Consider the following 25,760-nt stretch of genomic DNA (forward strand, 5'->3'; position numbering starts at 1 on the left):
ATTCTCCATTCTATTTCGCTGGTGATACTATTTTTCACCTCATTTAAATATATCTTACCCACATAAAAGGGCAATATAAAGGACCAGAAGAAGCAGGAGTATATCAGACTCTTTTTTATGGTTGAGCTGAGGTAAGGGAATGTAGGCCAAGACACTGCAGGAAAAGGGAGCTCACTGCCCTTATTTCAGTCCTTCAAGAAAACCTGCCTGCAGGTTTTCCGCCTACACGTGCCGTGAAAGGACACGTCAAGGACTAACCTAGGTGGCACGTAGACCTCTACACATAGGCTGTATCTACACTAGCAAACAGTGAGAACCAACAGGAGCAAAAATATGCAAGGGCTGCTCCAAAAGTAATGCCTCCTATTTTATGATGTTAGCCCATGACATCAGAAACAGATGTTGGTGGTATGGCAGTAGAGGCTGAACCTTCCTGCCAGTATTCCATTACATTTTGTTGCCATGTGATAGATGGCAGCAGAGGGGCAGTCTGACAAAATGGCGTCTGACATGGAAGTGCAGATGAAGTAAAGGTGTGTCAACGAATTCCTCCATACAGAAAAAATGGCACCCACTGACATTCATTTACACTTGCTTAACGTTGATGGAGACCAGACACTGGATGTGAGCACAGTGAGGCGGGAGGTGGTGCGTTTCAGCAGTGGCAATAGCAACGTGAAAGACAAACCACGTGCCAGATGACCATGTGGATTTTTACGAGCACAGCATGCAGGCTCTTGTTCATTGCTGGCAAAAATGTGTAGCCAATGGTGGTGACTACGCTGAAAAGTAGTGTTTTGTAGCTGAGAATTTGCTCTATCAGTTAATAGTGTTATTTTGCTCTTTGTTGTAGTTTCCATGGAGATATATAGGAGGAACTACTTTTGGAGTGACCTACATGGATCGAAATACTTGGTTGAGGAACCATGTCTTTACCAGACACATTTCAGGGATTTTCTTTCAACTTAGGACAAACTCCAGCACGGTTCCATGGACTGAATGTTAATTTGTGATGGAGCTCATCTCCCAGATTCACTGCATCTAGTAGCAACACAGTTCTGAAGTCCTGAATCATGGTAAAAGAGTGGGTGACAGGATAAGCAGATTCAAAAGCACTTGCCTGAAATGCATTAACAGCTAACAATGATGTACTCTTACTTCCCAAATGAAGACTGCTACAAGCCTTAACAGAAAGTTATTGTATGGAAGGGTCGTGCCTATAATTAGACTTCACTGAAAATGGGTTTATAGTAAAATTTCCATTTGTCTGGGCTTAAATTAAGTTGCTACCAGGAATTCTGCAGCACCTAGGATGACAATGCTAATAGCACATCTGCAAGAGAAGGGAATGCACACCTAGTCCAGCTACCTATTGTAGACAGCTGAACTCTCTTTCCATTTTCAGCTTAAGCTGTGAGTGAGCCAGCAGGGCTTTTTTTGTTGTTGTTGCTGTCACAGTGAAGGTGAGATCTCATTTTGCAGCTGTTCTTAATCTTATAGTATACATAATCTTACAGTATAGCCATGAGAATTTGATAGTCAGCAGTTTATTCAGGAAGAAATCTTTTATAAACTCTAGTTCTATAAAGCCAGATGAAACATTTGAATCTCAAAGATTGGAATACCTTATTATCACAAAATCCAGTTTTGGATCCCTTACACTGAAAAGTATATATCTATACAATTTGTTAAATGAAAGGGGCATTAAGAAGGAAGAGCTACAGACCCAGAGCCTTCAGACAACACTAAGAACAACAAAAGACATCACTAAAAACAACAAAAGAACTGCAGCAAACTCTATCTTCCTGCACCTCACCAAGGAAGCTGCCTTAGCTAATGCTGGGACAATCTGTTCAGTATTCAAGTTTAGGAGCGACTGCATCCTTTCCTGCAATACAATTTTAACATTAATATTTCTTATCTAAAGCACACTGAGAAGACTTTCAAGGTAAAAGAAGGCTAACCAGTCAACAAAGGTGATTTTATTTATCTTAGGGCACGAAAGAGCACTTTAATTCTGAATGTATTAGCTTCCCTAATGATGAAATGGAGCTATAGCAGTCCTGGATTAATACCATAAATGTATAAAACTGCTATCTTGATTCTAGTTGTTTATTTCTGCTTTCCTAGAGTATCAGTTTTCCCTCTGCAGGTTTGAGACATCTTTTGTTAGAGTTGAGATATCGAACACAGCATAACGGTTTGCTTAAGACCATCTCTAGTTTCAATTTCTTTTTGTAAATGGAAAGCAGTTGGCAAAAAGAATCTTTCAAGCCATGTAAGGTTTTCATTTTATTTTTATTTGTGGCACTAACAGACATCAATATTTTACAATATATAATATACAGTCATATTAAATGCAGATGGCTAAATATTCTCTTGCTTTCAACATTATATAACTATACATTTTAAATTTCATCTTCAAAAAAAAAATCTAACAACACTCTGGTCTGTGATTATAAAAGTGTAAATGTACAAACTTCATCTTCCTCTGTTTCATTACAATACAGGAAATACGAAAAAGCATTTTTCATCTCTCCTTTATAAGTTAATCATTTCAATTCAACAAAATATTGCCAAAATATGTACAACAGCAACTACCGAAGTAGTTAACATTTGAGAAAGATGCTGCTTATAAATACTCATGAGACAACATACAACAACCATACATTCTGGAAGCAAAGGGCAAAATTATCCACAGCCTGACCAAGAGACAAAGTCCTGGTTTCTAATACAAACCAGCTTCACTTCCTTTTGCAGCGTGGGAATGAATTCTAAATCCTGGATCTCTATGGAGTGCTCTGAAATCTTATTCTATAACCCTCACAGTCTGTTGCAAATAGGGATTCTTTAAGGTGTCTCAGTTCTTAAAGTGCCAAGAATGCTACTAGGGTCGGTATATCTATACATACAAGTATATGATACGTCATACCCCATAAGTAACTCTTCAGTAGACACAGTCTCACATTCACTCTCGATTGACTGCGTTCTCAGAGCTCCACCAAAGATGTAACGTTCACTTAATCTTAAAAAACCAACAATGACTCCACATATGACAGTTGAGGTTCCTCATAATGTACCACAACCTTTTCCTTGTGATTGTTTTCTACAGATCTTTGTTCTCCTCTTCCCCCCTGATCGCCTACAACCCTTTCTAAATCAAATACAAAGTAAATGGTTTGAAACAGTTATATATTCTTAACAACTTGAAATGAATATTACTTTTCAGATAGCTAGCAAAGTCTTTTCATTTTGCCCATAAACACAATTAAGTATGAACATAGGACTGCACAGTGTTTATATTCTTATTAACCTGCCAACAAGAATAGTTTATTGGCAACCTTAAATATTCAGAGGCAAAACACAATTCCTTGGCACAGAAGCTTTACAGCAGAGCAACATATTTTTCCCTTAGAACCATTATGCAGGAACACAAAGAAAATTAACTACAACTTATTTTGGCGTGTAGACAAAAGAATAAACTAAACGTCTTGATGTTTTTTTGCCCTTCAGAACTTGAATGATGATTATAGGTGCTTATAGGGTTAGATTTTCCAATTACTTGTTCTTTATACGTGATTCAAACAAGCAGAGGGACCTACAACAAAGAAAAGCACATGATCATTCAAGATATTTTTAAACCTTCAACTGTTGACACTGTTAACCAAACATTCTCCTGTGGGGCTGTTTTCAAACTTACTCTCTTCATCAGCTCCTTAAGACATAAACCTTATCTGTTCTTTCTAGCTTTATCAGTTGGTCTTAAGGAAAGTTATATCCTTCCTTGAAACTCCACACCTCATATATATGTACACACTGTCGTTGCACTAACATTATTACATGAAAGTTGGCAACATATTTTTCTGTGAACTTCCTTCATTTTGTGGATGAACAGACACCTGGCTGTGAGTGTGCAATATCTGACAGTCAAAAGCTGTTCAGTATCGGATAGCTGACACTGGTCATATAAATCAGCTGATGAGTACTTTGCTTCCTGATTGCATGACAGAAACTCTTATAGGCTTTGATGCAGGAAAATCCTTAAACAAATGCTTATCTTTCTTCCTAGTCCTCAGGTCATCCAAGCATTTGCTTAATTTTTATGCGAGTGTACTCTTCCAAAATCAAAGTTACTCAGCTTTGATTCTATCAGAGAGATATACATTAAGGGGATCGTAGAAGCTAAACAGGAATAATGTATTTGATAAAGTTTCGATCTTCCACTTTGGCTGTAGTATTCATGGCAGAAGCTTTATTCTTAGGGAAGAAAAATAGGTCATCGTACAAATTATTAGTAAGGTGAACAGTTCAAATTAAATTTTATCTTTGAATTCAAATGAAGTAGCAGCATGCAAATGTCTGTCTCTCACTATGCATGGGAATAAGAATTACTTTCTGTGCTCATTTGACTACCTGTATATCAAGCTTGGCCAACCTTCTAGTGGGGCCTCCCGCCCCATTTCCAGCATAGCAGTGCCAGCACCAACTTTGAGTCTGTAATTTCTGTCATTGCACCCACAGACACAGATTATTATTATACGAGAAGAATAATTCAGTGCCAGACACAGAGGTATAGAACTAGGCCACGCTTCCTAGAAGACACTGAATGTGCCGTAATTCAGATCGATGTATTACTTGTTGGCAACCAACTTCAAATTATCCCAGCATATGCCACAGATCTACTGTAATGGGTGCAGTAATTAACTTACCTGGCTCCTTTGATTGCCAACAGAGTGATATACTGCACGTATCAAGAGCTCATGTGACTAAATGCCAATGCCAATGGAATGAATGCTTGTAGATACTGTGATAGAGCCAAATTTGTACTGTTAACATAAGATTGCTTAAAATGTGTGTGGTTCTAACCGTTATTGGAAAATGTGAAGTCTGTAGAATACCTCTTGCATGTTCTATTACAAGGTGGTCTACAGAAATCATTTTTTCCATGAGCAAAGCCTGTTTTTCAGATAGGCAACTTGCCTTCCCCACCTTGTGAAGGCACATTCTCCTGCAGTATTTCTACCAAATACTCAACCATCTATATGAGTAGATGGTATAATGTAGCATGAGCAACTTTCATAACTTCTCTTTGTTGGGTAAAATTTTCCATCCTGCATGGGCTTGTGCTGCAACTATACCTACAGCTAGACATCTAACACGTTATTTGCATGTGTAGTTGTTTTTTTCCAGAGATAATCATAGTAAATCCCAAGGCAGGTTACACAGACAAAAATATACGTATAATGTTATACAGAATTGCAGAAATCTAGCCAGATTATGTAGCATTTTCTGAGACAGAAAAACAAAGTGTAAAAATTAATCATAAGGATCTTAATTGTATGAAACTATGAGAAAGGAAAACACTAGTTCATTTTTAACAACAGAAACTCACATGGTACAGCTTTGTGACCTGACTAATAGAATTAGCCAGAATTTGGTCTCAGATCAGCTGTTTATTTCCCAGATCAACTGATTATCCTTTGTACAGGAGCCAGACTGCATGGCTAGAAAGCAGGCTCCTTGCTAGTGAGACACCTTTACTTCTGAAGTCAATTAACAGCCAAAAGCACCATGTCAGCCCTCTTGGTTGCTGTCTTTGCTTCATGCCATGTTCATGATTTGCTACTGCACTCTCGATGTGCTAAGCAAGTAACATTTGGGCTATTTTGGAAATTGAAGAAAAAGGTTACTTTCTGCATACTGTTAAGTCTTTTCCAGCTTGGTAAGTTCATCACCTTTGTCAATGGTTTAAGGGCCGGTTTGGCCCAGTTCCGTGACTAAGGGGGTAGGGGGATCCACGGACCCATGCCCTGGGAAAGGGAAAAAGGGAAAAGAGGAAAGGGTAGAGAGATGGGCCTGAAAACAAAACAGTGGCAATTATCTGAGGAGGAAAGCTAATTTACTAAAAAAGATATCGGAATGCAAGATAACACAATATAACACAATATTATTGGAATTGAAGCTAATAAATCAAATAAAATGAGAGAGAGAGTGTGTCCAAAAAACTGAAGGCCTTACTCTAATGCTGAAGGCAGACGGCTATCTGGGATGAGCAGAAAGGGAAAAGAGAGAACATCTCGTGATATGTGAACAGTTTTATCTCTCCCTCTGAACGGAAAATGGAAATAGAACAATGCAAAGTCCTGTGGGGTATGTAGTTCTTCTCTGCTGAGAACCAGGTATCCACAACTACCCACAATCTGTGGAACTGGAACATTAGCTCTTTAACACCCAGTGCACTACATGATGATATGATGTGGAATACCGATAACCAAAAATCATAAAACCATGACACCTTCCAATGGCACAATCTGCAACTCAATTCCTTTTGGGTAGGATATGAAATCTAACTCCCTTTCTGGCATGTCTCTGAACTGCACCGCACTGGGATGAACCATTTTCCTGAGGAGGCCCAACTGGGTTTGGCACCCACAACAATTTTCCTCCGGGACTCTGGACAGCAACAGCGTGCAATAAATCAGAAGCCATTTCTCCAAAACAAAGTATGATTTATTAGCCAAAGCAGGCAAAGTACTCCAAGAAATGGATTAAGGAACAGCCAGGGAACCTATGCACATACCGTCTTATCCACACTTGGCATTTTCCTCAAGTACCTATTTTTGGTCTGGTTTGTTTTGGGTGACCCAATTACAGTCTGTGTGGCGCAGACCCTGACTTGGAGCATGGCGAGGTCAGCCTGCAGCAATTTCTCTCCTCCCTTCCTGCACAGTGGATCTTTTAACTTTAAAGTTCATGACATTAGCAAACAGCTGTGCAATCAAGGGTGGAGTGGAGGAGTTGCCTTTTCACAGATATTAATAGAGCTCAAATTTTTGTTGGGATGCTCCTTATCTATGCAATTGGTTGCTTTTTATGTTTTGTTCCCCTGACAGCCCTGTTTGATCTACTTCCACTGCAAATAACCCCTCATAAATAAGGCCAAACTGAGTCATACATAACTAAGCAATGCAGATCCTTCTCAGTTCCCCACAATATTAGCTAAATGAATGACTTCACCATCAGAAGCCCTTGTTCCATAAAACTTCAAGAAGACAATGAAGGAGAAACAGACACAATTACAGAATGGAATGATCAAATCTGCTGTCTAGCTGCTGAAACCATCTAGAAAGCAAAGCCAAAAATGGCTCTGTGCTCACACCTCCAAATCATGGCATCAGAGATAATGGACACATAAGGCAAAATACAGAAAAAAAGCTTGCCTCTGCCCTGGTGCAAAACTGCCTGCCAGCCACTCTCTATCAGCAACTCAGTGCTCCTTGGAGACATGTTCTTCAGCTATGATGGAAAAAAGAAAACCCCGATATGCAGACACACGCTTCTACCAATTCAACTTTTGCTCTCACAAATTGCCCTACTGCAGGGAAAAGACCGGAATTTAGCCCTCACTTAACACAGCAAGCTAGGAGAGATATTAATACGCACTGGATACAAGCTCTTTGAGAAATGTGAATTTTACTTTTATCATTGATCAAGGGCATGAAATTTCAGATGTCAACGTGATAGGATGCCTTTAGCATATACAAGACTTAGCTTGCATATCCAATATATGAAGGACAGCACAGTAATAAGAAAAACTTACTTTGTCTTGTACAAAATGCTCCTCTCTTTTATTTTCATGAAAGACCTACACAATAAGAGATGCATTCTTCTGTCACCTCAATGTCAAAACTATAAAAAAATTACTCTGTCTTGATAATGAAAAAAGACAGGCACAGTATTTAGCAGAATACATCAGTATATCTAGATTACTTTCATGGACTGCAAAGGCCATCCAACTGTTTTAAAATAAATCCCCAAGGATATAATAAAGACTTGTTTAAATGAGTAGCGGTATGGGTTCCCTGAGAGACTTACGCAAGGGTAACGCAGTTGGATGAACCAGGAATTTGGAAGGATCTAGAAATCAAACAACAGCATGATGTATTCTTGAATGTCCAAATTCCCATTTTTTTTCCTGTAAGCTAGTGAAGTATACAATCAAAGGCCTGATCTAGAGTAGTAGTTCTTCATAATTTGTAGTCTTCTACTAGCATGCATAGAATAGATACATCTTTTCACATGGAAAATAACTGCACATTCAGATTTCTGTTTGCATGCTGATGTAAACTCCACTGAAAGTGAAATGAATATATACTTCATTTGTATGATTCTGTGGAATTTCTGATTTATCAGAAACAAGATTTCTTTAGATAGAGTTTTTATTGATAACATTTGATCACATTTTCTGAATTATTTAAAGAGGACAAATGAGCAAGGTTAAAGTATATTTACATACTTCTGGTTGGCATTAGCCGAATCATGTGTTGGGAAAATGGCATCTGTTTCTGTGCATTCCCTAAAGTCTGTGGATCAAAGTCCATTCTTTGATACTGCAATATGGTACTGAGATAACTCCACTGAGGCCAATTGATCTACTTCTCTTCACCCAGAAATATAGTATAACTCAAGATTAGGAAGAACAAATTTTGGTAAAAGAGGTAAGTGAACTTATGCCAAAAAATCACAGCAGGGCAACAGATCATTTAGCCATCTGGGAGCTGACTAACCCACGACAGACCACAGAACTGATACATATATCATCCAATTAATAAAGTTCAGACTGATATTAAAAGGAACCCACAGTTTTATTTACAGCTCCTATAGAAATCAAAGCCTAGAACACATTACTGAAGTTAGCACAGAATATTTATCTCTACATTTACTTTAGGGTCTCAGAGATGATCTTTCTTAAATCCGCCTAGTCTGAAGGACGTGTAGTATTATCTCAGATTCACAATAGAAAAGGGCATGGAAATACTTTCTAAAGTGATATTCAGGCTATTTAAAAAGTATTCGCTGCTCATATGGTTCATATGGTTGTGTATATACACAAGCATGTTTTAGCATTAACAGTGAGGTTTAACACCTGTTCAAAGGTTTGAACTCTCAGTCTCTGGTTCAGTTAGAGAAATCACTGTATGCACCCCTCTTCTGATGGCAGAAAGAAATGCATCATTAGAGCAACTTATAAACAGCTTCCTTGGCAGAGCAAGACTGAGTTATTTCATCCACGAGGAAATATAAAAGTGTGTTTACCTTTTTTAACTTTGCTGCTCCAGCACCGGAGCGAATGGCCTCCATTAGGGCTCGCCTTGCCTCTCCAGGATCACCTGTAGTGGTGGCAGAGAATTTAAAAGTTGCTGTTGACAGCTGGGTGGGAGGCGGTGGTGGTGGCTGGGCAGGGGCAGGTGGAATACAGAGCTGCTCTTTCTGAGGGTCTTCTGCTTTCTGTAAAGACAGTTCTGCATTCCTAAAACTCTGGAGCTCTTCGGAGGCCAATGAGGAGATCTGTTCATGATGCAGTTGAAAGGAGACGGTTAATACCAAGCATGACTAAATTGTAATTACTTGACATTTGATGCACTTTAATTTCAGTACCCTAATTTCACTTTGCTTGAATGACATAAAACACGTAGAGCTTTTGTTTGCTCATGAAGTTGAACATCTGTTACTACTCACTCACATCACTCAGCTGGGCTGATTACAAGCATCAAGGATTTGGCATTGACTCTGACTCCGAAACTCAATCTTTATTTACCACAAGCTCCAGCATCCTGTAACTCTTATTGGCATTTAAGGTAACAGACAGAGAGCTGGACTTGGAATTCATTTGCAAAGAACCACAAGGGGTTTTGGAATCAGGAAGATATATTAAGGCTGCTATAGCCACCCAGGAATCTTGTTACTTTTCACATTCTGGGCTGCATAGAAATAATCTCAAATGACAGAAATGCTTTTCTGGATTTGAGCTTTCAGACTTGGCTTCATTGACAAAAATAATATTAAAGTTTTAAGTCACACTGGAAAAAAAAAAAGTAGTACAAGCGAATTATGTGAAAGCACTGAGAAAAAAATGAATAGATTACTCTTTCAAGTGGCCTTCTGTAGAATTTCTGAACCTAAAATTCTTGCACAAACTTGGAAACATGTTCTAGTTTAAATAATGTAGGGGAGGAAGTAATCTTTTAGACTAAGCAACTGCCTCAACAAATATTTTTTCCATTAACAACATTACTAGTAATAATCACGATAAATTATTAGTAATTATAAGGATTTGGCAATTATTAGGAAATTCAGTACCATGTGCCAAACAGGAGGTTTTCAAGTAGATGCATTAACATTCTGTTTCAGAGAAATAGAGACACAGCTCTTCTCTAGTAAAAAAATCATCTCTCATCAAATAATCCAAACTCAGAGAGCTCTTAAGTTCTATTCCTTCACTGTCCATACACATATGTAAATATATGGTAATAATGTCATGTCAGATAAGACATGAACATTTGAGATGTCATGGAAGGGACGGGCCTTTCATCACAGCACATCTATTCCTGCCCTGTATACATACAAGCATGGTACTTCATCTAGCACAGGTGACACTGTGAAAAAGAAGCCCATGGTTTCTAGGCAACTTCCTTTAAAACGATGGCAAAATCTTCTCTGCGGGAGGAAAGTATTCTAAAAAGTCTCTGTGGCAGTACAACACCCTTTCACTGTCAGAGCCTCTTTCACACAGATCTGCATTTATTCCTAATGAATGCAGACTGCAGTTGTGTGTACAAAGATGGCTGCAGCACTGCACGTTCTGCTCCCAATTTTGAGGGAAGCTGCATCCTAACTGAAGCAAGGGCAGTAAGATATTCGGAACTGCTCCGAGGGAGGGAATACTTCCCAAACAGAGACAAGGGAGACTTTCTACCTAGTGCCAGCTATCTGGATACGTGCTAATGGTCTTAGTCATTGCATGAGGGAAATGGGAACCTCCTTGCCAAATACGTGTCCTTGGCTGGATTAGTAACTGAGTGAAATCTAAGGCTAGAACAATGCAGGCTTTGGCTATTAGGGATGAGAGATGCTTTAATGATTAGGTCAATCTTTCAGATGGAAGGAAACATTCTGCTGTAGTGAAAGTGTTTGAAATTTTCCATCAATTACTTGCATACAACTTGCACATATCAGGTCAAGTTAACAGATAAACAGCATGCGTGAAAAAGTCCTAATGTTTTCAGGTAACTGGAACTGGACGTATTCAGAAGGTAATGCACATTTATTAACTTGAATGCATTCCCCTAACGTACAAAAAACAACACCTAAAATGTGAAAGCGACGAACATTTGATATTTTCTGTGTACACTCCCTGTCATCCATTTGGATTTTTACACACTTCTTTCTCAGTTAAAAGCACACCAGTTGAAGGAGTGCTAAGTTCTATAGCAGAGGGTGGGTCTGACCCTCTATGCTACCTGTCTAAGTCAGATCTGGTCTTGCATCATAACACCTATACTCTTCTCTTTCCAACACAACTCATAGTTTGCATGTTCTCTGGGTTTATTTAACTCTCAATAGGAACACACTGCACTGAGAAGATTGTTTATCATGTTGATTTCTTACTTTTTTCAGCTTGGAGGTGCCACTGTGGCCTCTAATTGCTGCAAGTAGGGCTGAGCGTTCATTCTCTGGCTCACTATATGAGGGTTTCTTATGATTGCCATTTAGAGCACTGTCTGAAACCTAGAATATGAAAAGAATATTGTTATTAGACATTTACATAGAGATATTTTGGAAATGTTATTGAAAATATTTTTAGCACTTGCACTGGAATGCAAGCTATGGGGACTACTCAGCCTGTCTGCTTTCGTGCCTGCTTTTACAACCTGAGCTCACACTGAATGTAAGGATATGTGTAGGTCCCAGTTACCAATGCCACACATACAGATGCAGCCTCATAACCCCTGAGCCTAAAATCAGTAGCTAACTAGCACTGTCTACTAACACAAACTGGGGTCTTCTTTCTTTTGCAGGCACTTACTACTAAGTTTTCTACGTGCTGTGTGTTCCTTTTTTACGTAACACACTGAAATGCAGGCGAGGCTCCTTAGCTAACCTCAATTACCTCTCCTTCATGTTGTATCTCTCCCCCTTTGCCTCTTTTAGCTAGGGCAGCAGGAATGGTGTTGCGTAACATATAAGACGTGCAGAATAACCAGTGGCGTAGTCTGCACTTTGCCACTATAAATTTTTCAAACGCCATGTGTGCTCCAGCGTCCTGGCAGATGTACCAGTTATAAAGCCTCTGGTGTCTGACAGGCTGCCTACAGGTTTCTGTAACCTGAACAGGCTACATAAAGTCTCCACTTTACCTTTCTGAGTTTCTCTTTTCCCCCTCCTGTTTGAATGGCTTCCATTAGGGCACTGTGCAGCGATGTATCTTTTGGAATTGGTTTTTGGACAACAGGCTTGAACTTCTTCTTTGGTCCAAAGATATTAGTCTGCACATTAACATCCAATTCATCGCTAGCATTTGCAGCCGAATCATCAGGTTTGTCATTCTGTTCTGATTCTGCCTTTGCTGTCACACCATTGAACTCGGGCGATGCTTTCAGGGAACTAACTTGCACGCTGTCAGCAGGAGGCCATTTAGTGACTCGCAAAGAGGAGCTAAAGGAGGGTGAGGCTCCTTGGAGATCAGGTGACTTGAGAGAGGAGACTGAATTACTACGGGGCAAAGTCTCACATTTCTGGTCAAACAAAAGATGCGTCTTTTTGTCTGCTGTACCTTGTTTGCTGTTTAAACTGTGATCATCTTCTGCTTTGTTGTTATCCTTTGAAGAGGATTTAGTAAGTGGGACACTGGCATTCTTTTTATAGAAACTAGCAGGAGTTGCTTGATTCGGTGCCCTGATGTTCACTACTTTGTTTTCCATGCCAGAATTATCACCAGGTGTGAATCTGTGGGGTGCTTTTTGACTACAAGTAAAAATACTAGAAATTTTTTCTCTTGTTTCTGCTGATTCTGTTTCCACGGGGCTGTATTTGGCCACAATAATACACCTTTTGGGGGAAACTTCAGCTTCAGTTTTAACCTCTCCTGCCCCATGCTTATTTTCATCTTTCTCATGCAAATCTGCAGAATCAGACTTAAAGGTAGGTAGGTTGATGTGTTTCGCAATGGCAGAGGCCACATACTGACTTGAAGTTCTCCTATGAGGCTTTAGAAATGGAAGCTCCGGCTTGTCCTTATTAATGGCTGGGACCACTAATGGTTTTACCTGAGACTGCGTAACTGGAAGAGGTGGTTTGGTCCTCTCATTCTCAGACTGTTTTTCACCTACCTGGGAAATAACAGTTTGTGGTGCTACAGGTTTTGGAGCTGCAAGACAGACGGGTTTGCATTCCTGCTTTGTAACAAAGGATTTAGAGTTTGTGGTAACTGCTGGCTTTTTAGCAAGATGCTCAGCAGAGTCATCACTTTGTTTTTCCATAGAACTTGACCTCCAGAATGCCTTCACTTTCCCAAGAGGAATTTCCTCACTTTCACCAGTAGAGGTACCTGGTATGTTCTTACTGACAACAGGCTTCGGGTTGATAAGGTTGCCTAGTTCATCTATCTTAATGGCACCAGTGGAGACTGAAAGACCTCTATCAAAATTTTTTACTTCAGGTTTGGGAGGGACAACTTTGAAGGTCGTCAAACCCATTTTGGGTTCATAATTTGTTTCCAGTTTCTGGGCACGATGACACCATGGGGGTGTTGATGGGACTTCTTCTACTTCAATTTTTTTTGCTGGTGGCCGTTTGATTTCTAGTTCTGACTTACTTTTTTTCAGAGGTCTCTCCCTCTTACTGCATTCATTAAATGGATTTCCTTTCTCTTTTGCTGTACTGATTTCAGTTGCAGTCTTGGAGTGAGATGAAGTCAGCTTAGATTTACACTCCTCAGACTTCATACCATGTCTGGGCGGAGCTTCTACTCTTACATTCTTTTCACTTCTTTTTTCAAAGGAGGATGCGAGAGATTCAAACATATCCCTCCTCTGTTCCACGGGTAAGTGACTGAACTCGTTATCGGATGGCTGCTGATGTATTAGGTCCTTGGGAATACATGCAGCACCACCATCAGTGTGTCCCTTATCAAAGGAACCTGCATTGTTGTTTTTATTTGTAAAGTGTTCCGTATTAACAGAGTCAGCTGATAAATTCCGTGAACCCTTTGTCTCTTGGTTTCCAGATGAGTTATAGATGGTAACTTCTGGAGCATCATCTATGACTGTTACTGGAACAGAACTAGCAACATCTTGGGGGATCTCAACTTTTCTTGTATGCGGGCTCAACACTTCACTGATGTGCTCAGAGTCAGAGTTACTTAAAACATCCATTGCTGTAAAACACACATGTAGTATTATATATAGGCAATATTTAGGCAATACGACTTTAAATTACACAGCTAATGCAAACATACCCAGATCAGATATTTTAGTTCCACTAAAGCTAGCAGGAATATATTTATGCCTGTATTACAAAAAAGGAGAGATCTGGGTCCTTTTTATTGTCCGGCTGCTGATTAGGATCAGCCAAAATATTCCTGCAGTCCTTCTTCAGCCAGTGGGAAACATACAAATGCAGCTGAAAGCAGAATTTAATCTATTGTTCATACCTTATCTTTGACTAACTTCTCTCAGTGATAAACATTTCACCACATGACTCCAAAGGAGAACCATTTCTGAGAAACAGTGAGCAACTTCAAATTATGTTTCCCAGACCTGGTTAGTAATAACAACCCAGCTGAAGGATTTCCTTGAGCAAGCAAACAAAGAAACAGAACTTGTATTTTTTTCTCCATTCTTTCATTTTCCTTCATCACCAATGACTCCAGAAGCCTTGCTGTGCAAGAAGCTTAACTCTCCTCTCAGATTTGCTAGTATAAATCAAGGGTTCCAACACAAGAAGGTAAGAAATGACAATGCTAGAAAACTCAAAGAAATTAAACTGGAATCCAGTTCACTGCCAAAGTTCTGAAATAAAGATGGAAAGTTTTAAAGTATCGAACATCATTTGATGGGGAACTATTAATAGTGAAATATTTGTATTTACCGTAGGAAAAACAGAAGCAGAATGTTGCTTTGTGGAGAGATTTTATCTCTTCTCACTGTTTCTTTTCACATTTTTTAATGTTTAACTTTAAAACACGTGTGCTAACGGGGAGGAGTAATTGGGTGCAAGAATGTCCCCTCTTCTCCATTTCACTACGATAAAATAAGCAACAGAAGCATTGTTTATGAAAGACAGCTAAATTCAGTACTGATTTAGCTTCACTGAAGTAAATGAAATTATACCAAATTTAGCTCACAAAATGCATCTGTAATCTGTTGTTCATCTCTTTCTGTTAGCAGACACCAAAATACAATGACAATCTGATAAGCAGCTTGAAAAATATTCTGTGCTGGTGTATAAAGAGTGGCTGGCCAGGAAGCAAAAGGAAGCCAGCCACTTTAGGTGGACCACATTCTAACTCAGACCTGTGAGTTGTTGCTAGTGATCTTAGTGAGAAATGAAGGTGTCTCAGTGCAGTTTGGCTGTGTTTCTCCAGGCTGTGCCTGTGTCTTTTGTGCCTCAGAGGCTGTACAGTTCCCCACCTTCTAAATCTTCATCCAGGTCAGCCAAAGTCTGCTGGAGCTGTGCATCAATGAACATATCCTCATTCTCCTGCTTAGCCGCAGCCATTTCTTCATTTTTGCTGCTAAGTAAAGAGAAAAAAAATGTTGGGTCTCCTGCTTTCTTGCCTTGCGCTGCTGCTCTGAAATATACCCTCATTTCAGCCCCTTTGGTTCCACTGGGGTTCTGAAATCCATTCCCCAAAGTACAAAAAATAGGCAGCCTTGGACAAACAAACCGCACAGACACATTCAAATCTAGGAGGAATCTCAGTGATGCCTGAGCATACTCCATGTGCTGGTGATCAAAAGATTAGGATTAATAAACTCCATCACAAAGAAATGGTCTGGCTTCACCGTGAAGCATGCAAGTCAGCTGGACTGTAGAAAAGCAGCATATGCTGAGGCAAAGCTTTTGTATATCCATGTAATTTTAAAGCAGACCACTAGCCATCTCATGTACGCACTTTGCCAAAAAAATCTGCACCTTAATTAAATAAAAATTGCATGATGATGAAAAATAAATAGAGTGAAATAGTGTTAGACAATCACTGTGCATCCTGGGGGAAGGGAGGGGAGGAGTAAAGAGAAACTAATCCCTTGAGAGCTGTTTCTAATGAAAAGTGGCCTGATTTTGCCAAGAAATAACTCTACGCTTTTTGACAAAGTTGTACAATGACCTAAAAACAAGTATAAAACCAGAATGAGTGCCAAGTATTGCCTTGGCTTATTAAAGGAAAAAAGAAAAGAGGATGAAACTAAGAAAAATCTTAACAACAACAAAAAAAAAACCTTAAAAAAACTCACAACAACAAACACATAAAAACCTGTTACACAACAGACCTTCTGTTTCCTAGGAAGAATCTTGACCAGCAGAGCTTTCCTATCTAAATCAGTGAAGCCAGGATTTCATGCTGGGCAATTCATTTTTTCAGTTACCTGATCCTCACCTGAAGTCAAAACGTCATCTGTGACACTGCCTCTAAGTTCTGCCCTTGAGATTAGCCTGTTGACAAAATAATTTTCCATCTAACCACACCTAAGCCACTCTGGTCAGGTGAAGCAACTTTGCCCTTTTCAAGATCAAACCGTTAATAACACAGATAAAGTGACAGGTGAGTTTTTGGTTTTCTTTTTGCTAGTTTACTGAGCATCACCTGAAAAAATGCTACTTTTCTGCTCCCCTTTAAAGATACTCTTTTGAATAAATATTTGGGGATGATTCCTGACATTGATTTAAATGATCTCTAACAGCGTATCTTCTATTTTTGGTATTTTTGCTATTTTATTATTTTATTTTTCTCTTGTTCCTAGCAGAACTAGCTGAAAGTACATGTTTAAGCATGTGCTTAAATGAAATACCTTAAGCATATTTAAGGTATTTCATTTCATTTCTTTCATTTCTTTCATTTCTTTCTTTCTTTCTTTCTTTCTTTCTTTCTTTCTTTCTTTCTTTCTTTCTTTCTTTCTTTCTTTCTTTCTTTCTTTCCTTCTTTCCTTTCTTCCTTTCTTCCTTTCTTCCTTTCTTCCTTCCTTTCTTTCTTTCTTTCTTTCTTTCTTTCTTTCTTTCTTTCTTTCTTTCTTTCTTTCTTTCTTTCTTTCTTTTTGCATTCACCTCTCCTTTCCTTGTATCCTCTGTAGCAGACTTGGAACCTGATTCCTTTTCCTAAATTGGGATGAATCCAAGGTGGCAAAGCTACGTATAATACCTGAACTGTTTCCCAAATTGGAATCTATAGATTTCCGAAGACAGAAATCTGCATTTATTGTTTGAATACAGAGGAAGAGATGCAGTGCAGTAAGTGTTCTCTGTGTGCAATATCATTTCTTCCAGCATCTGCCATTGATCAGAGCTTTGACAGGCCCCGAGCATCCCCAGAAGCCAATATGAACTGATGAAACTGAAGCTCAGGCTCAGTCCTCCTACTTCAAGATCATGATGACCTGAGTTTTATCCCGGATGGATTAAGAGAAAGGTGGCACAATTCAGTCAAAGTCTCTAATGGGAGCAACTGGTTCTGTAAGACAGCAATCCTACTGTACGCTGCAGTGTTCACACACACAAATCAATGAGACCACTCATCCGACAAACTGACAAGATTTAAGCTTACTGCAGTGTTCAAACTGTTCAAAAAGTAGAAGCCTGCCAAAAACCCCTCTCAACCTAAAGGTGGCAAGAAGTATGAACCACCTGAATGTCGTATTGTTTTTGCAGTGAAAAAAATTATAAAATTAATAGCAAAAATACTTGCTACCCTGAGCGCACTTTAAAACCATTTATTTGCAAATTAAAAGAAAGCACTTTCAATGAGAAAAATGATTAAACTGTGCACCAGCTAAACAACATGTCTATGCAGTGTGGCAAGCAAATACTGTTTTCCTCTTTACAAAACTGGCCTTATGGGATAGTTTCCCAAAGCTGGAAGCAAGTTTTTGACCTTCACTGAGACTTTCTCTAAGCTACTGTGAAGAAGGTGCTTTCAGCTATGGTTTGAGAAAAAACCTTGGAAGATGTATGTGTAAATCCATACCCATCAGAGAATGAGACCTTGTTCCATGAAGGCCATGCAAGCTCACCATCTTCTGGTACCTGATCTTATCTGTCTGTTGCCTGACTAGTCTTCAATACAGCCAAAATGTGTATTACTAAGGTTGTTGGTATTGGGCTTTCTCCAGCAAATAACGAAAATAATTGGCTTGAGGATTTTACGGGCGACTCATCTAAGAAAACATATTTTGCGCCTAGGACAGGGATTCTTGGATTCCAGACAGGCAGTATGGGTTCACTGCACTGACCAGCTCTTTTCTCATGGCAGCTGGGGAGAATCTTTCAAAGACTCCTTACAGGAAAATCATCTTCTTGGGCGCAACAGTCAGCAGAGGTTTCTTTCATTATCCTCTGTGGACTTATGTAGTGACTATAGGTAATTTGCCTCTCAATTTCGGCTTCAATCTCCTCGTCTAGACAAGTGGGATAATACTACCCAATTCAGAGAACTTTTCTGAAGAGAACAATGCATTGAAAATAAAAGGATTCTTAGCTTTTACAGATGGAGCTTCAGAAAAAGCAGATCTTTCCTTGTGCATTTCCAAATTCCTAAAAGAGCTATTGTTCAGTTCATCTCCAAACTCACCTAAAAAGCAAGCCAGAAGATGCATACTAATCACAGAGCTCTTCTTGAAATTCTTAGTATTGGGAATTTAAAATGTGATACGTGTTTTGAGAGGAGAAAGTCTGGTAGTTTCCAGTAGCTCACATAGTCTATAAATATGCCTAAAAAGGCTCTTTCACACAACAGTATTTGGGAAAGGAAAACAAGAGGGCCTCTAATATTTTTTCAAAGCCCTCTTCCCTTCTAACGCTATACACTTTTCTTTTGTTGACAGCTCTATTTTGGTCAGAATCCAAGAAAAATACAGGATTAATTCCAGTACTATGTTTTACATTCTGGAAAAACATTACCATTGGCATTTTCTCACACATGCTTTTCTGACTTAAGGAACAACTTGATAACCTTTTTGTTGCCTTTCTGGTAATGTGAGGTGTTAAAAATGGGCAGCATTTAGCACAAGCTCAAAGTGGCAAACATGCATGGCTCCTGGAAGCCTGCTCACTTATTACTTATGTAGATCAGCCAAGATTTGTGCAGGAGTGCAGAACTGAGCAGAGAGACTACTAAACTACCGCCGTTAGTGCTCCACTGAGCTCAGGCTACAATACATAATTACTCTCCAGCAGTCACTCACACAGTTGGAGACAAAATGAAACTTACTGCAGCATTTTGTCAAATTAGTGCCACGAGAGACAGACATTTATGAGAAAGTTTACATTCTAAGAAAGAGAGAAAAAAACTCTGATAAATCTTGGTTGAAATGCATTAAAAAGAAGCAGCAAACAGTTAAAATACAGCAGATTTGCAACGACAGAAGCTGCCATTTTGTTCTACATTTTTGTTCTACTGGGGCTTTGCAAATGGTACAACTGACCAAAGCTTCTTTGGGTACCAATTAGGAATTCTGGAAAGCATTCCCTATGCTAGTCTACAGGTAGACCACAGCTTGCAACATAACTGAGAAAATATAATGCAGAGCTATCTGAACTACAGGGAAGAGACAGAGGAAAAGATTCAGTTGTCCAACTGGGGCACTCAGTACCATTTGAAATAATGCAGGCACTCAAGACATCTGTGTGGGGCTGACAGACACAACAAGAACTGATGGAGACTCATGATCTGCTGTAGGAGCAGCAGGAAAGTGAAATGGCAGCGGACATTTCTCAAGTTCACTGAATGCTTTCTGAGACCCTCACCCATTTTGCGCTACCTTTATTAAATCAAAAATCTTGAGACAATAGTTACTCTAAATCACCAGCTGGGGAGGGCAGACAGAGCCACTGTAAATAATAGTCAAATCCAGAAAGGCTCACAGTGCAGTAGGACACAGGGGGAAGGAGCAGCTTCCATGAGGAAGATTCCAGATTCAATGGACATGAAGGCATTCAGCTCCTCATATGCATCTTTAGCAGCCAACAGGAACTGACCGTCATGGAAGACTAGTATTATGGTGACTCTGGACTGGGCTTACCCACCTTGCTCGAAGTGTCTTCTCAGTCTGGAACTGGGGATTTAATTTAACCTTGCTGCATATATCCAAATTCTTCCTCTTCAAAATGGATTGAAAAAATGCTGGGGAGATAAATGCTTCCACCTGGGGTCTATCATAGCTGGCGTTACAGAAAAGGCTGATGTTGAATGATTTTAAATTGTAAAAAGCATGGTTGAAAGTGCATCCTTTTTTGATATGACTTGCTATTCAACCAGGCCAGAAAGGACATCAAGTAATTTCAAAGTGCTTATTCACTTGCTTCTGTGATTGATGCAGCAAAGTACTCTTCAAAAGTGAAGGAAACTATTTTCCACAGTACTCAAGAGTTTACAAAATCTTAGGGACCATTTTTCCATTTTCTGTATTTCTTAAGCTAGATGACTTTTTTTTTCTCTATTTCCTTTCAAGGGAAGAAGAGCAGTTACTATAAGGAGTGGACTTTCTGATCATCAAAGCTATGACCAGACCAATGAGATTCTTTTTTTCAGCTACCTCCTGTGAACATGAGCGTGAAGTTTCAAAGTTCTAGCTTTGTATGACCAAAGCCTGTTAAAATGCTGACAGCAGACTGTTAACATAGTGGAAAATACATCCCACTTAGAACTGACTAGATAACAGTCCTCAGTTGTCTTTCATGCAAGATTTCTGAAAGTGGCAGGAACTAAGGAAAGGCAAAATCACACACATGTTCATATTCTGTTGAATGCCATGTAACCTTGCTTTTTATGCTCTTCAACAGCCAATTAAAAGAAGGCTCCACATACTTTTTGAGAGCCAGGTGCAAGTATCATTTCTGTTCCAAGTTTTTAGTTTGTGTTCTGCTTTTAGCTCTGTGGGACTGCAATGGTCTTTAGGCGGCATTTACATCTGTGCTGAATAAAAATAATCAGAAATCAGATTAATCTGTTTTCCAAATCTAGAATACATAGGTCCAGCAGTGCCCTCAGATAAAATACCACCTGATTAAAATAAGAACTTGCAAGTAGAGAGGAGGAAACGAGAGTAGTTTTTCTGCAGCAGCTAGGTTTATGGTCCTTTTGCAGTCCTCCTCCATGTCTACTGGTCAGAAACAGAAAACAAATGAAAAAATTTCTGCTTATTTATAATATTATTTTGTTTCTGAGTCCCTTAATGCTAGAAATCTCTAAGCCTGTTACATACCACGATGATTTAAGCTTCTAGAGCCCCAGACATATGTCTCATGCATTTCAGGGTCCTCCCATAGGCTGCAGAGGCAGCAGCTTGCAGTTGCTCTACAGCTGGAAGCATGCCCCCACTCCCCCTCCTTGCATCGTCCTCTGTCAACAGCTTCTCAATAGGAAAGCCTGCAGGCAGACAGGATTGCCAGAAATAGTCAGGGAAGTGAACTAGCTTGACTTAAATGTTAACAGAGAAATGTCACCTGGGCACAGTAACGCTGCAGGTTAAATGATGGCACACTGAGGTTAAATAACTCCTCTTGGTTTACACAGAAAAATACGAGAGCAAAGACCGGAGCCCTTCACTGCACCTTTAGCAACCCAAGCTGCTTCCTAACATCCGATCCGTTACACAGCTCCAAAGTATACGACAATTTTTCCAGCCAATGAGTTTAACAGAAAGGCTAATCTGGACTCTTGCTCTACAGTGACTGTGAGTATCTATTACTTAACCATAATATCATTAGTACCTTCCCTCCATGAACATCTGCCAGCAAAAAAGTGTATGAGAATATCCAAATCTAAAGAGTTTTCTGGAACAAGAGGAAAGGGAAAGCCACAGATAAGGAGGGAAATTAGCAAAACTATGTAAGGAGCAGAGGCTTGCAAATCTGTCAGACATCTGGGGCTTAATTAAGTAATTTTTCACCCATGAAGTTCTCTCCGTCACTTTAACCCTTTATCTTCCTTCCTCCCCATTGGCAGTACATTTCTGTTTACAAAAGAGTAAAACACATGTCTACCCAGCTAAAATAAAACCTGACTCGCAGGGGAATGACAGAATAAAGCTTTCCAGTATTTCTCTAAGATTGCTGCAAGTGACAAGTAACTATATAGAGTATATTTGTACACTCAAATGTGTATAAATATTATGTATACACATACTGCTAGTTTCACTAGAGTTTTCCCCTCCCTTCCGACTGCCTTCTGCCACTCACAATTATACTTTCTCTTCCTCTGACCTGCTTCATCATTAAATTCACTCCAGCTACCAAGTTCTTTTTCCCTCCTGTCCTTCCCAAGTGGAACACAAAACCTTGTAACATTTGAATTTGAATGGGCTGAAAATTAAGCAGAACAAGTTCACCCACCCCTATCCTTTCAAGCATTTGTTTTAATCTAAATCATCAAAACTCAAAGAATTTTGTAGCAAACAGCTGAGTATTTCTCAGGTTGGTAACAAAGAGAACAGTTTTCCCTCTCCTCCCCACAGCTCAGCCACCACAACCACAGCCAAAGTAACAAATTCTCCCAAGAGAAAGGGAGGAAACGGGATTCTCCCTATCCAGATCCAGAGCATGAACTGATCTCTGCAGGGCTCCCCAACCCCCACCCTATGCCCTCAATTAGCTGTACGTGAAAAAATAATCCTCCTTCATGGCTACTGACACAGGAGGAACTCAAAGGAGGGGAAAATCCTTTTTAGGCCTTTGGAGAATATTTTATCTTATTGTCCCTGGTAAGTCAGCATTTATGACGATGCATTTATTTTGCTTTAAAACCAGCAAGTTCCCTTTAGATTTTAACACACTTCAAAAAATCCCATAAAAACCCTCCTAAACTTGAATAAAATATTTTGTATTTTAAAGTGTTTTTACTGCTCTGAGTGCGGCTGGTAGGACAACCCACTCTAAAGGCCTCTTAACTCTCACTTCAGTTGCCTACACCTTATACCTCTGATAGGTGGCAGTCCAAAGGCAACAATGTGCATCATGCCCATGAGCACTCTGTTATTTTATTTCTGCCAAAATGTTTAAATGCCTTTGAAGAATGGAGCCTGGAGGAAATGCAGAGGTGCATTTGATGCATGAAGTGTTGTCTGAATGCTCACTCCTCAGACATAAATGGGTCCTGAGTGGTCTAAATGGTCACTGGTCTGCCCTGACCTTGTGCATAACCTTTCTTTCTCTACAGTAAGATAATGCTACAATGCCTCCTCTTCATCTCACATGAGTACTGGGAAGAGAAATTAATTAAAGTCTGCATGGCACATGGATACTAGTGTGATGAGTCAGATAGAAAGAGCAAGAGGAAATTAAATAGTCCTGTCTGCAGAAGAGAATGTGAACTGAGTATACCTGCTCCATTCATTGAGTTCTGAAACTTAGAAAGAAAACAAAATGAGTATGATCATTTAACTAGAGACTTTATCATACTGCACAAAATAGGGGGGGGGGGAATTAAGGTTAAAGGGGGAAACTAAGGTTACACAGTCTTAATATTAACGTTAGCTAACTTTGAGCATGTGACTTAGCATCCCTAATAACATTATTTTAAAATTATTTTTAATGTGTAATTATTTATAAAGCTCGAGACAGTAGGTGTGCTTGATGCTTTACAGGCATATAAAATTGACTGATCCCTGCCCCAAGGAGCTTGCGTGATGACACCATACAAGGGATGGGAAAGGAGGGGGTATGGGAGGACAGAGTTGCAACACTGTGAGATCATGAGATGAGCTTACTGCTACATAAGCAACATTTCAGCTTCTTTGTGGTTTTCGTGTTACTCATTTAACACTATATATTAAAATTTGGTGAACAGATACATAACACAAATCAACTGTAAGGAAGGATATGAAGAAAGAGAACTATGTTGTACTGTGTTCAGAGTCAGCGGTTACTAAAACATTCACAGCCAATATCGCATGTAGTCAATTATTTATAGGGGTTATCCTGTGGCACCTCCAGCTGAGATCAAGATTCAGCTCTACCAGGCACTGTATAAACGTACTGTGAGATACCATAACTGTGCAGAGTTTTACACAGTAAGTGGCTGATGGGCATATCAGAGGCAGAGACAAAGATGTTTTAATAGGTTAGGGGTAGAACCGAGGGTAGAGTGATTTGGTAGTCTACATGCTAACTCTTCTGTGTATTTGCATTAAGATTGCTTAAACAAGAATCCCAAAACAGAGCAAAAAAGGGTGCACACGCAAGTGGTTCTTACGTACTGGATAACAAGACCATGGAGGACTGGAAACCCCTGGAATATGGGGACTTTCTTTTAGAAATTTGTCTCTCTTCTTTGGGAACAAGATTTGTAGTATGTTGCAATTGTCATTTCAGTATGTATAAAGTTTACTTACTACCCTGGCCATACTGTTATGCTGCTACATGCAGACAAACGTATTGCATGTTGAAGACTGTATCCTTTAACACTCTACGCTTCCCCTGACTCCAGCAGCAGATGAGGTGCAGACCCTGCTGTAATATTCTAAAGCTATCAGACATTTCTGCTGCAGTGAGACGACCCATGCCACGCAGTGACCTATTCCAGAAGCTCCAAGAAAAATAAATTTTAAAATGCATATACAATTAACCAAAGTAAGCAACATGGCAACATACTCTTCATAATCTGGAGTGCAGGTTAAGACCTCAGAACAAACCTGCTGAAGAACTGCAGGCTTGACTGTGCTCTTCACTGAAGTTTATCAAGGTGTACAAGCAAAAGACCATCTGGTCCTTCTTTATAGCCTCTCCACACTCTAAATATAATCTACTTCCATTTTAAGGGTAGTTTTTATTACCCACACAGTACAAAATGATTGTATTATATAGAATTATAGTTATTTCATAGGGTAAAAAGCCCGAGTTTTAGCTAGCTTTACAATTTAAAGCTAAATATTTCCATTGTTTTTATTAACTTTTTTTTTCCCCCAAGCCTGGTCCAAATTAGCTATGATTTCTGGCTTCAGAAATCCTCAAGGATGACTCCATTTCACTTTTGCTAACCACTGTTTCTTTACAGTACTGACATGTTCTCTAAATTTATTTTTTCATGTCTTCCTTTTAGAACTGAGTTAGATCTTGGTACACAAACTGGAAAAAAGACAAAAAGGAATTGTGAAACTCCATGTAAAATTTTCCTTCAAGTTCTGTAGCTTTTGAAACACATTTGAAACTCTCTACAGCTTGGTATCGATTATTCATTTAAACTGCACTTTGACTTGTCTGGGAATTTAGAAGGCTGCTTTGGTCCTCAAAGAAGCTCATTCATCACAAGAACTACATATAATCTCAGAGCTCCCAGCAGATTTTATCATTGGGGTGGTGGCTGCTCTGACAACAGTAGCTGAAATTGATGTTCTCCAAATTTGACTGTACTCAATACTGTACTCTGAACTGATTTAAATCCCACTAAAATGTGAATTCAATATGAATAGCTTAAAAAAAATGGCCATTTTTTCCTCCCCTCTACACTTGGGAAGTGGCTTTTAAAAGCTGAGCAAGTTAACCTCAAAAGGATTTAAGAGAGCACAATTTTCAAAGCTGTTTTTCCTACAAAAATATTTTAGGAGTGGAACTGGATTTACCTTCAAACATTGCTGGCACATTCAGAGCACAAAAGTTTCAAAGATTTTACTATTAGTATCTTTGCTGAGCCAGCCTCAATGGTTGCTGCCATGACACTAAAATCCATCACAAATGTTAGACTTTGGCTCTACCCTAAAGTCGATTTTAAATAA

The 25,760-nt window shown here is 39.3% G+C and overlaps 1 protein-coding gene across 8 annotated transcripts in view; it reads right to left on the minus strand.

Moving 5' to 3' along the window:
* COBL (cordon-bleu WH2 repeat protein) overlaps positions 2,280 to 25,760 on the minus strand; it is a 153,005-nt gene continuing 129,524 nt past the window's right edge. For 7 of the 8 annotated variants that reach the window (XM_021385620.1, XM_021385623.1, XM_021385622.1 and 4 more), the window contains 5 exons: positions 15,471 to 15,574; positions 12,198 to 14,215; positions 11,449 to 11,568; positions 9,097 to 9,348; positions 2,280 to 3,598 (listed from right to left, as the gene is read on the minus strand). In XM_021385620.1, the coding sequence (XP_021241295.1) occupies positions 3,581 to 3,598; positions 9,097 to 9,348; positions 11,449 to 11,568; positions 12,198 to 14,215; positions 15,471 to 15,574 (2,512 nt within the window). In that variant the 3' untranslated portion in view covers positions 2,280 to 3,580. The remainder of the gene's footprint in view (positions 3,599 to 9,096; positions 9,349 to 11,448; positions 11,569 to 12,197; positions 14,216 to 15,470; positions 15,575 to 25,760) is intronic. The other variant, XM_021385621.1, reaches the window with a different exon arrangement.

The sequence above is a fragment of the Numida meleagris genome, chromosome 2 (genome assembly GCF_002078875.1).
Source record: "Numida meleagris isolate 19003 breed g44 Domestic line chromosome 2, NumMel1.0, whole genome shotgun sequence".
Lineage (NCBI taxonomy): Eukaryota > Metazoa > Chordata > Aves > Galliformes > Numididae > Numida > Numida meleagris.